General features: G+C 37.6%; 1 protein-coding gene across 1 annotated transcript in view; it reads left to right on the top strand.

Moving 5' to 3' along the window:
- ZEB2 (zinc finger E-box binding homeobox 2) overlaps nt 1–13,136 on the top strand; it is a gene marked incomplete at its 3' end in the record, with an annotated part of 128,558 nt that overhangs the window by 114,004 nt on the left and 1,418 nt on the right. The window contains exons 6-9 of the mRNA XM_079710290.1: nt 326–540; nt 3,155–3,263; nt 4,191–6,163; nt 7,545–7,725. Of these exons, the coding sequence (XP_079566416.1) occupies nt 326–540; nt 3,155–3,263; nt 4,191–6,163; nt 7,545–7,725 (2,478 nt within the window). The remainder of the gene's footprint in view (nt 1–325; nt 541–3,154; nt 3,264–4,190; nt 6,164–7,544; nt 7,726–13,136) is intronic.

The following is a 13,136-nucleotide window of genomic DNA, read 5'->3' as shown; positions in this document are numbered from 1 at the left end:
GACTCCCTGAGTCATATGTGACTAAAGGTTTACTACGAACTGTCAGTCACCTAAAGAGAATCTCCTCATTTATCAGCTGTTTAAATTTCCCCCCAAATGCTCCAGTAATTAATTAATTTTCCAGCGCAGTGTGAGCTGATTTCGACAAGTCTGCCCTGGGTGTGCAAGGGGACTGGTGTGCGTGGAGGCCGCGTGCGCCTGTGGCACTCTCGTGGAGCAGATTGCAGTGATTCCTGTCATACCATCCCGGGCAGTCAGCCCATTAGCTGCCATTGATTTACTGACCTTTTGGCCTGCTTCTCTCCCTCTCGTCTCTCGGCTACAGACCTGCCACCTGGAACTCCAGATGCTTTTGCCCAACTGCTGACCTGCCCCTACTGCGACCGGGGCTACAAGCGCTTGACATCACTGAAGGAGCACATCAAGTACCGCCACGAGAAGAATGAAGAGAACTTTTCCTGCCCTCTGTGTAGCTACACGTTTGCCTACCGCACCCAGCTCGAGCGGCATATGGTGACGCACAAGCCAGGGACAGATCAGGTGGGGGGTTGGTTTTAAGTGATTTCTTTCTATAATAACCCCTTAGAGAAACGATATTGCTTTGATTGGCAATCATTATTAATTTTTCATGGCATTTTGAAGATGCAGATCTTTTAATGGTAATAGCTTTAATTGAGGTCTAAATGATTTTTTGATGGTCTCTTCTAATATGATTTAATAGTCTTATGTTCACGATCGAATGAGTGTGTTAATTTCTAATTTAGAAATTTTATTTGCACTTTAGTTTCATTTTTACGTTCCACAAAAAGTGACTGAAATTGTAGCATTTTAATTATACATTATTAAACATCTCAGCAATTTTAATTCCATTTTTCACCTAGGTTTGCTTAGATTTTTTTTCATATGAGATCTAAGTCATAGTAAAAGAAGTGTGCATTTTTTTCATCTGTCACATAACGTCTTCAATTACTTAGACTATTTTTACAAGCTGCTCCTAGTTTATGAAATTTCATTAAGTGTTTTAAAGAAAATCAAAAAAGCCTCTAATATATATGCATATCTATATAAAATAAACTGGATTAATACTAAAATGTTGGATATGCAATAAAAATGATCCCTTTCTGATATGCATATTTGTTACTAAATGCTAAAATTGCTCTGCCTCTTTTGGCTTACTTGTGTTAAAAATAAAAACTCTGTCTTAAACAGCATAGCATCTTAAATCCTTAAAATGATTGAATAGGATTGATTCATAGTGTCCCTTAAATGTTTTAGCAAAACTGCTCTTTCTGTCTTCCTGGGAGAATTGACTGCAGATTGATATTATGAGGTGTTCACATAGTAACAGAAATGGTGTGCCTTAAGTCCCAATAACTGGCCCAACAGATCTGGAATCACCCGTAAACCTTGACACCATATCTGTTTTTAAAATTATCAAACAGGATATTGTCTAAAATTCTTATGTTTCTTTCTTATGGGCTTTATTTTCTTTGAATGAGGAAAATGTGAATAAGCAAACATGATCCAGCAATGGTGATGATACTATATTATGGAATTTTACTATTTTAAGAAAACAGCTCATGTAAATCATTTCATTTATATCTGATTGAACTTGTCACCTGAATGTTTTTCCAAGTTCAGTTATAAAAACTATGCTTGCATAGTTATACTTATGTAACAGTTTCTCTCCCCTTGCTTATATGCACAAAAACTCTAGGAAAAAAAACCAAGCCTAGATATTTATCTAGCATAACTGCTTTAAATTTCACATGCAGAAGTGTGATTGTGTTGGCGCATTATGAATGGTAGCTTTGGTGTTGAAAAGTCCCCTCATTTGCTCATGGCATTTACAATTAGTAAATTAAAATGATTGTATCATATTAACAGTGGCACAACTAAAGTTTATAGTAGTCCTCTGAGGACTGTGGGGGGAGACAAAGCAGCTGTTGCTGTTTGTTTATGCAACTCAGCAACATATGAGCGCTGGTCCCTCAATGGCGCTCGGCGGGCTGGGCTCTGCTTGATCTTTGAAGGTTGCTGCTGTTTGAACAAACCTCCCTGTGTCCCATGTAACACCATCTGTCTCACTAGGAATGTGGGAAGATTCAGCACACCCTAGCAGTTGTCATACCGTTTCTGTGCTGTCTTTTTGCAAAAGGCTTTTGTGTCATTGCTGCTTGAAAAAGGCTGGCCTCCTACCTTGAGCATCCAGAGTGGATGACTGTATTTCTTTCTTTTCTTTTTTCTTTTTTTTTTTTCAGAATTCTAAGTCACAGTGCTTTTGTTCCCTTGTTCAAAAAGGTCAGCTGTGTTTGATTATATCTTTGCTGCTTTTAACTTGTCTTTTCAGCAAACTTTTTGTCTTTTTCATCCCTACTCCCTAGCACACTACTAAAAAGGAAAATGACAAGTCGGTGAAGTCTTTCCTACTGGCCTGTGATAAAACTGCTCAAGCAGCTCTAACCCAAGATGTTGTCTGTTACATTTGATAATGAATCAGATCTTACATGCAACATCTCAGGAAAAACAGAGTTTATGTTTGCTACTAGCACAGTGAATTGGGGTATTTAAACATGCTTATCATGTAATGAAATAGTTATAGTCAAGGATTTTTAAATTTATGTGTGTGGGGCTTTTTTTCCTTCTTTAAAATTGGTATTGCTTCATTATAAGATATACTTTTACCTCAATACAGAAAATATGATCAAATGAGTTATTTGTGTGGGGAGTTTTTTTGGTAGACTATTTAGGATTTTGAGGATAATATTAATTTTTTTCCTTGACAAAACAGTTGCATTCCAATAGGGAATCTTCAGATTTTAGAATTTGCAGTAAACACAGAGAACCACAAACATCTTTGCAATGATGCTTTCTCATCTGTAACGACTCAAAGAAACATTCTGGAAAAGAGACTACAGAGATAATCCTAAAGCAAGTGTTGGATGCGCATGTGAAAGCACTTTTTTTTTTATTTGTTCCAATTTTATTGCCAACATTATCACTTTTATTGCAACTCTGAAAGACTGGGCAAATAAATAAACATGCACTCAAACCTTTTGGCCTGTCTGAAAATAGAGGCCTTTTAAAAATATTTGTAACAAATTTCCTTTGTTCCTCCTGCACAAAACTGATGTCAGTCTTCCTCCTTTTATAGCACCAAATGCTGACCCAAGGAGCAGGTAATCGCAAGTTCAAATGCACAGAGTGCGGCAAGGCCTTCAAATATAAACACCATCTGAAAGAACACCTGCGAATTCACAGTGGTGAGTAACAGAGGGGCTGGTGCTTACATCTGCATTTTGTTTCATTAGGGGCATTGTTAAAGATTGTGTCAAATTTACACAATCCTGTATGTAGTTTTTTGGATCCACCCATTTATGTCATAAGCTATGTGCACCTGCTTTGTCATCATGAGACTTATGGTACCACCAGTAGCGCTACTAATAAGAAGAGGAGTGCTTATACTTCTTGAAAATTGCAAATGCTTTGATTTATTGTGAAATCTAGAGGCTCCTTTTTGTCCTTTTAAAAACTCTTCTACAGATTAAGTGTTTTGACCTGAAGAAACTCAGCTGGCAAATTCTGAAGGATATTCATTTTTGATACCCAACCTTGAAAGAAGAATGTGGGAGAATTTTGGAAAAGAGCTTTTGTGTGATAAGTGTTCCTTGATTCCTGAGAGCTGTATATTACAGAACAACAACCTACCACTGAGATTTCTTCTTTATAACTATTTTGATAGCTCTGCCAAGCATTTTATTACCAAATTGGATGCTATTCAAAGGACTAGTTGGATTGGTAGAGTCAATGGAATCTTCACAGAGTTGATTAAAGCCATGGCTACACTTCCCTTTGAATACTGTGACATCTTTATTGTGCTATTGACCACACATTAATCTGACACTCTGTTTAAATAGGAGGCCGCCGATGGCAAGATCAGATTTGGGATCTTGGCTGAAAAAGGCACAGATAGCCCTCACCTTCCACTGCTAACATCTTGAATTATGTCCTTCCAGGGTAGATAAAGCCCTGAAACAGTGATAGCCACATAATTCTAATCTAACCACCAAGAACGTAGAGGTGCCCCATTGTGTTCCTTTCCTTTGGTTGCACAGATTCTTGCCTTGGTAGACAACTGTAATAGTTACCCAATCAAAAAAATGTAACGTCAATTTTAATTGTCATTTTAGGTGAAAAACCATACGAGTGCCCCAACTGCAAGAAACGTTTCTCCCACTCTGGTTCCTACAGTTCACACATCAGCAGCAAGAAATGTATTGGCTTAATCTCTGTAAATGGCCGGATGAGAAACAATATCAAGACGGGTTCTTCCCCTAATTCTGTTTCTTCTTCTCCTACTAATTCAGCCATTACCCAGTTAAGAAACAAATTGGAGAATGGAAAACCACTTAGTATGTCTGAACCAACAGGCTTACTTAAAATTAAAACAGAACCACTAGACTTCAATGACTATAATAAAGTTCTTATGGCCACACACGGGTTTAGTGGCACTAGTCCCTTTATGAATGGTGCCCTTGGAGCCACCAGCCCTTTAGGAGTTCATCCGTCTGCTCAGAGCCCAATGCAGCACTTAGGTGTAGGGATGGAAGCCCCTTTACTTGGATTTCACACAATGAATAGTAATTTAAGCGAGGTACAAAAGGTTCTACAGATTGTGGACAACACAGTTTCCAGGCAAAAAATGGACTGCAAGGCTGAAGAAATTTCCAAGTTAAAAGGTTATCACATGAAGGATCCATGCTCTCAACCTGAGGAACAAGGAGTTACTTCTCCTAATATTCCACCCGTAGGTCTTCCAGTAGTGAGTCATAATGGTGCCACTAAAAGTATTATCGACTACACGTTAGAAAAAGTCAATGAAGCCAAAGCTTGCCTCCAGAGCTTGACTACTGACTCAAGGAGACAGATCAGTAACATAAAGAAAGAGAAGCTACGTACTTTAATAGATTTGGTCACTGATGACAAAATGATTGAGAACCACAACATATCCACTCCATTCTCCTGCCAGTTCTGTAAAGAAAGTTTTCCTGGCCCCATTCCTTTGCATCAGCATGAACGTTACCTTTGTAAGATGAATGAAGAGATCAAGGCAGTCCTACAACCCCATGAAAACATAGTCCCCAACAAAGCCGGAGTTTTTGTTGATAATAAAGCCCTCCTCTTGTCATCTGTACTTTCTGAGAAAGGAATGACAAGCCCCATTAACCCGTACAAGGACCACATGTCTGTACTTAAAGCATATTATGCTATGAACATGGAGCCCAACTCTGATGAACTGCTGAAAATTTCTATTGCTGTGGGCCTTCCTCAGGAATTTGTGAAGGAATGGTTTGAGCAAAGAAAAGTCTACCAGTACTCAAATTCCAGGTCACCATCACTGGAAAGGAACTCCAAGCCGTTAGCCCCCAACAGTAATCCTCCCACAAAAGACTCTTTATTACCCAGGTCTCCCGTAAAACCTATGGACTCCATAACGTCGCCATCTATAGCAGAACTCCACAACAGTGTTACGAATTGTGATCCTCCTCTCAGGCTAACAAAACCTTCCCATTTTACCAACATTAAACCAGTTGAAAAATTGGACCACTCAAGGAGTAATACTCCTTCTCCCTTAAATCTTTCCTCCACATCTTCTAAAAACTCCCACAGTAGTTCTTACACTCCAAACAGCTTCTCTTCTGAGGAGCTCCAGGCTGAGCCTTTGGACTTGTCATTACCAAAACAGATGAAAGAACCCAAAAGTATTATAGCCACAAAGAACAAAACAAAAGTTGGCAGCATAAATTTAGACCATAACAGTGTTTCTTCGTCATCTGAAAACTCAGATGAGCCTCTGAACTTGACGTTTATCAAGAAGGAGTTTTCAAGTTCAAATAATCTGGACAACAAAAGCGCTAACCCAGTGTTCGGCATGAACCCATTTAGTGCCAAACCTCTATACACAGCTCTTCCTCCACAAAGTGCATTTCCTCCTGCCACTTTCATGCCACCAGTCCAGACTAGTATCCCTGGGCTACGACCATACCCAGGACTGGATCAGATGAGCTTTCTACCACATATGGCCTATACTTACCCAACTGGAGCAGCTACTTTTGCTGATATGCAGCAAAGGAGAAAGTACCAGCGAAAACCAGGATTCCAGGTAATGAGACATATCTTTTTGCTTGAAAGAGAGGAGGTGAAAATTATATCGTTTATGTGTATGTAGGAAAAAAATCTTAGTGAAAAAATCTAGTGCCGTGTTCTCAGCAGAAATAGAAGAGTGGGTTTGAACTTGAATCTAAAACTGAGTGAGCTACACAAATAAACGGAGAAACAGTGGAACACTGTGCTACGTAAGCACTTTTGCCTTAAGAAAGATAAAGAACTTAATATTTATTTTTGAGATTTATTTGGATTGATCCATCTGCTTTCAGAATTATACATTGATATGAATATTTGGTAGGATTTACATAGATGCTAAAAGTTAACATTTATGACAGTCACATACTTTTAGAGACGCTCACAATTTGCAATAATGCATGTATAAATTTGATGTTCACTTCATTTTATAGTTTATTTGGAAGAGCATTTTTAAAATATTTTGTACATTCCACATGATTTCCTTTGTAGGTTTCAAGCTAGTAAATAATTTATGGTTTTTCAAATACAAAAGCAGGTATGTTCTAACATCATGGAGTATAATCCCTGTTTGCAAAATAGGAGCGTAAGTAGCAGTGCACCTCTGTAACAGCTGTTCCGGTATTCCAATTTACAGTACATCTGCCCTCATTGTAAATGTATTTAAGCCTATTTAATCTCCTCTAGTATTAATTAGTGCAAACGTAGTCTAAGAAAACCGAACTGTGGGCTAGCAAATGGAAATGTATGTTATCATGCAAGTTTGCACTCCTTTGGATCAAGACAAAATAAATATCAAGAAATTTAATAATTTACTGATCCACATTCATTATTGCTCAGTGCTGAAGGCTGTTTTAACATAGATAGAACATTGATAAAAAAAGTGTTATTAATATTCCCTATTTCAAATTAGAAAATTAAATATAAAAATATAGCTTGAGGACTTTAGTTGGTAGACATACATTTAAATAGATTGCATAATAATAACATTTTGTACCTAAATATAAAATTCAATTAAAATGGGGTTTCCACAGCTACGGATCATTCCTAAAGTTAAGCACACTGGAAAATACACAAATTCTGATGTTTAATTCTCACTCACAGATATTTCCTGATAGGAAGAAAATTCAGGAATTTGGGGGAGTTTATGTTTTTCTCACCTTCAGAGTTGACCATTTTCTATCCCTGAAAAACAGCAAGCTCTACCACCTAGGGCAGCGAAGGTTTATATTTTTGTTGAAATGTGAAACCTCATATATTGTTTGTGGAAAGTAATAGTTTTTAAAAACTAGATCGATTCATCGTGAGCACCTCTGAGGTTCTCCAAATGTCAGCCGATGCGAAGTTGTTTGGTACAAACACAAAGAGAAGCAACTGTGTTGAACTATGTGATTATATCACAGGGAGAATTGCTTGATGGAGCACAAGACTACATGTCAGGCCTAGATGACATGACAGACTCCGACTCCTGTCTGTCTCGAAAGAAGATCAAGAAGACAGAGAGTGGCATGTATGCATGTGACTTATGTGACAAGACATTCCAGAAAAGCAGTTCCCTTCTGCGACATAAATATGAACACACAGGTATGAGTGACTTTGACTAGCTAGTTAGAGCTTCCCGGCCTGCTGTACATTTCATAATATTTAATGAGTACACTTGTGCAACATAAGATGTAACATATGCTGATACCTTCAACAAGGAAGAAATAATGCTTTTGCCTAGCTCAGTAGGACTTTTTTGTTGCCTGTTTATTGGATCATTCATGTGTTTATCAGTGTGCTTGTCTTATATTTTTTGAGTTAGTCTTACACCATATTCACAAATCATGTCAAAGATATATTTAAATGGCCAGCGCAATGAAATGACATGACACAAGCCAGCTATTGAAAATATCTTCAAATTCTTAAGCTGTGATGAACCTGTATATGGAAAAATTTAACAATAAAAAATTCAGTCAATGCTGTATTCGTTTCATCATCGAAACATCAAGGAAGCCACGATTTGGGGGTGATTCTGTTTGGTTTTCATAAATTGGCCATGTTTTGAATAAACTAAAAGTGTTAGGACTGTGAAAGAAAAGACATAAAGTGGATCATAGGCCAAATGAGCTACTGAAATTACTAATATTTGGAAGACTAAAATACAACTTTCTAAATTTAAATAGTTTCTTTCCAATTCATGCATTCCTCATTAGGAAGCATTGACAAGATAGCAGCCTGATTCTTCCCCATAAGGAGAGAAGTAATGGGTTAATTATTCAAAAGAAAGCTGAAGTGCCATAAGGTGAAGCAATATTAGTTCCCACAATCCAAGATCTGATCTGCAACTGCGTGCTGGAGCTACGCCTGTGTTCCCTCCCTCCCCCTCCTTCCACCCTTAACCGCAGAGTAACTCGGCTTCAGCCCTGTTCTTAACCCATCTCCAGCTTTTCTCCAGTAGAAATTTGGCATGCTGTACTGGCCCTAAGTGGGAAAAGAAAGAATGTAGGATCACAACCAAAATACTGATGGGCGGAAATTATAGGAAAATTCTCATTTTAACCAAGATGTCTAGTATCAAACATTTTAATATAGGGACTTCCCTGGCGGTCCAGTGATTAAGACTCCGCCCTTCCAATGCAGGGGGCGTGGGTTCGATCCTTGGTCAGGGCACTAGGATTCCACATACCTCGCAGCACAGCCAAAAAATAAAATAAAATGAGCCTTGAAAAAATGTTTTTAATATAGAGGAAAAAATTAACCTAACATTAATGCTCTTTGGGGAAAAGTAATGAAGAGGCAAAAAGAACAAGAAAAAAGAAGAAAAGGGAATGTGAATACCTCCTGTCACAGTTTGACTGTCTAAATACGTAGCACCCTTTTTAGTGACTGAAAACCATCCTTGGGAAGCCTTTGTACTGATCACTGTCCCTTATTCCTCACTGGGCATGTGAGAGAGGCAGTACAGTGACCACAATCGCCTGAGGGTCAGGGAAAGTTGGGTGAGTCCTACAACGTTAAGTGTTAAGGGTATTTGTAAAAAGAACAAGGTTGATTAATAACAGTGCTCTTATTCCAACCAGCCCAGTCTTCTTTTTCTTCAATTGTCTGATACTAATTGCTATGATTTCAAAAGTTCAACTAATGATACTTTAAAAGCAACCTAATTTGAATAGCAAATCCCAATAGTTTTTATACTTGTATGATAAAATTCAATGTTTGAAACGTCACAATTTTCTTACTTTTGTCTTTTTTTAAAATTTATTTGTTTTTATTTTTGGCTGCGTTGGGTCTTTGTTGCTGTGCGCAGGCTTTCTCTGGTTGCGGCAAGCGGGGACTACTCTTCGTTGCGGTGCGCAGGCTTCTCATTGCGGTGGCTTCGCCTGTCGCGGAGCACGGGCTCTAGGCAGGCAGGCTTCAGTAGTTGTGGCTCGCGGGCTCTAAAGTGCAGGCTCAGTAGTTGTGGCACACACGCTTAGTTGCTCTGTGGCATGTGGGATCCTCCCGGACTAGGGCTCGAACCTGCATCCCCTGCATTGGCAGGTGGATTCTTAACCACTCTGCCACCAGGGAACCCCCTGACATTTGTCTTGTATGATAGATATCAATAGATGTTTTCTTTATTACCAAGTCCTATTTATGTGTTATAGATTAAAGATATTTTCATAACTAAATTTACTTTAATATCTTAATCAACCTCAAATATATTTTGTATTCATTATTCAACTACAATAGGCACATCATTGAAGGCATCTTTCCCTCTCTGATTGGTTTTATTATATGGCCATATGCAAACTCTACCATTTACTACATGGTGAGTGTAAAACTTTTATTTTAGTGAGGGCTGTCATACATATTGACATCCAGTCAGTATCTTTATTTTTTATAAATTAGTCCATAAACTTCAAGGTGTATAGATAGTTAAGAGACCCCAAAGTTGACAATCAATTTCAAAAATATACTGTACTAAAAAAAGATAAAATATTCTGGTCCTTTAAGATGTGAGAAGATCAGCTGCCTAGAAACATTGCCTAGCAACAAGATGCTAACCATCCAATGGTTTCTCTAAACATGTGATTAATTATCCTCCTGTTAGCTTCCCAGCTTGTCAAGTTTCCAGTGTGTTAACTTTTTGGTCTCCTGACCAAATATCTCATGACATTACTACTGTCAGTTATTAGGTTCCATCAAAGTGAAGTTCTTCATGAATTTTCTATCAGTACGATATATGTGGAAATTTAGTTCATTTTCCTTCCCTAATTGGGCCCCACAAGCCTTTTTATTTGTTTATATTAAGCATTAGTAATACTTTGAGAATGTGTTAATATGAAAATTATAAGTGAGAACAATCTTTGGGTTGATTGATTCTAAGGCTGGGAAATGAAGTTGAATGGTCATTTGATTATGTGTTGATTACGAATGTGTCATTGATAAAGTGTGTTTGTTACATCTGTCTACAATTTAACATATAGAATAGTTTAAATTAAGAAGGAAATTATGAGCTACTTATTCTCGAGATCCTGTGCTCTTTTACCTCGGTCTGTTTAATTTATTTCCTAGGCAGACACCAAAGATATAATGCTTAATTCTCCTTACCAATAGCTCATTGATTGCTTGCTTTTCCTGGGAACTGGGACTGGGACAGAGGAAGGAAACACTACATAAATGTTGATTTCAATAGGATTAATTGTCACAAACAAGGACTGTGAAATGAAAAATCTGAAACTCCTGTTAGGCACTGTAAAGCACTCACTTATATTCCACTAAAATTTAAATCTGACATTTATTGAGTACTTTCTGTATTGAGACATTGCAGTAGGTGCTCTTAAACTCACTTTATTTAGAAAAGTAATAAAAATGTTTCTACTTTTGAGTGAAGTCAGAGTTTCAAATAAATTACCAGCCAATTTTGTTTCTCAGTTACGTGGTAATATTTTTCATACCACAAACCTTTCATTTATTAACTTCAGTTATCATTCTAGTTGTCAGGTGAATCATGAATCTTGATATTAGAGAAAAAATCTTACCCTGAAAACGTTTTGACTCACTCAGTATCAGTTTGGATGTTTTTTTCTGAATCTTGTTCATGTGGAAATTTAATTCCAGGACATCTTGATTTGAATCAGGTAAACCGATCAAACAAGTTAAAAAGAGATACATGACCAAGTAAGTTCCTACTTAAATTGAATTTATTAAATGCTTACCAGTGAAATTTCTGGAGATGAGTAGAATATTTAGTGCAAGGTATAGGTCAACACTCCTGCTCGCCAGTTCTGTCCTTTGTATGACATAATAGCTGAACATTTTATTCTTTTAGGTTGTCAGTTCATAGTGTAGAATTAATGTATTTCAATATAAGCATATTATTTATTATCAAAGGAATTCCCTGAAAATCAATTGCCAGTAGCCATCAAATATCTGTATCTTAGACTGCAGGTCAGTGGGCATCCCCCAGGCATTTCTAACAGGCCTTGAACTTGTCCTTGAGAATGCTCCTTCTCTCTCGGGACGCTGCTCTGTGTTTTGTTCCTTTGGAAAAGAGAAAGCCACATCAACTGTGATGTTCATTCAAAATTATTCACACGCTGATCCACGTAGTTACCTAACTGATAGACATTTTTGTGCTCTCGAGCTGCTGAGACATTTAGGGAGGTGGTAGGACAGTTCTGCCCACGTGTGCTGTAGCAACTAAAGAACCAGGAAAGTTTTTATCTGCAATTTCTCTTCTCTCCATTCAGATTCATTTCATCCATGTACTCTGCTCCTGATACATGCATCTTGCTTACGACTTGGGAAATTATTGAACATGTATTCATAAATACAAATAAAAATATGAAACATTCATCGAGTGCTTACTATGTGCAATCCTTGTGCTAAACACTTTACCTACACTGCCTCCCTTACTCCTTATGCCCAGTCTACAAGTTAGGTCCCCAAATAATTTCCCTTTTACTGACAAAGACCCTGATCCCTGGAGAGGTTAACATGCCTGACACTGAACAGCTGGTCATAAAAGATGGGTTTGAACCCAGGCAATCACTCTAGAACCCATCTTCCCTATCTAGCACTGCACCACCCTGCCTCTGTGAATGAACTGCCACTGTCAGAAACATCTTATCCTAGCTCCTGATAACATTTTTTTAAAGGTCCAAGTACACACAAGAGAGAACAAATTCCTATACAGCGACTTGAGATTTTTCTGGAAGGCAAAACCTGTCTTTTTCCCAAATGCACTTCTGCTTCCTTTTAAATTAGCTTCCCACCCGGTGGTCTTGTGAAATGGAAAAGCACACTATATTTCCAAACTCTTGGCACTTTATCGAAATTTTCTTCTCTGTTATCTAGTTTACTTCATTTAAAACAACTTTTCCAAAAGTTAAGGAGTGGTTCTTGTGTGGTTTGAATTACACTTTTTTTCTTCAGACTATAAACTGCCTTGAAGCAGATTACTTGAATCTCTTTATTCGCAATAGCAATGAGTAGCCACCAACAGCTACCTTTCTGATTTTTCCTCTTACAGGTAAATCACTTCTTCCTACTCTAATGTTGTGCTTTACCATGTCTTATCACTTAATTTATATTGGACGTTACAGTAAGATAAAGATCATTGATGAAATAACATATAGCATCCTATAGCATTTTCTAAATAGTAGCATGCCCCAGAGGCATTCAATAGCATTATTAAAGATATTTGATTACTAATTGAGATTATGTATCACCATATAGCTGAATACCTGAGGCGTGTAGAATCGTTTCCTAATCTTAATGTCACTTAGCAAATGAAAATGATGTTGAATCTACTAATGCTGGTTTTCAATTTGCTGAAATTCGGTTTGTATTAGGACATATAAGCACATAGCTTCATGTATGTTATGATGAGACATACTGCTCTCCATGACACATTTCTGACTTTAATTCTGGAGCATCAGTCTGATCAAATTTTTTTTTTGTAGTTCTATTTTGGAAATAAACTTTTAAGTATGGCAGCTATGGAAGGTGTTGAAGGCATTCCAGTG

This window comes from Hyperoodon ampullatus, assembly GCF_949752795.1.
Source record: "Hyperoodon ampullatus genome assembly, chromosome: 8".
NCBI lineage: Eukaryota > Metazoa > Chordata > Mammalia > Artiodactyla > Ziphiidae > Hyperoodon > Hyperoodon ampullatus.
This window is presented reverse-complemented; position numbering and strand designations above follow the sequence as displayed.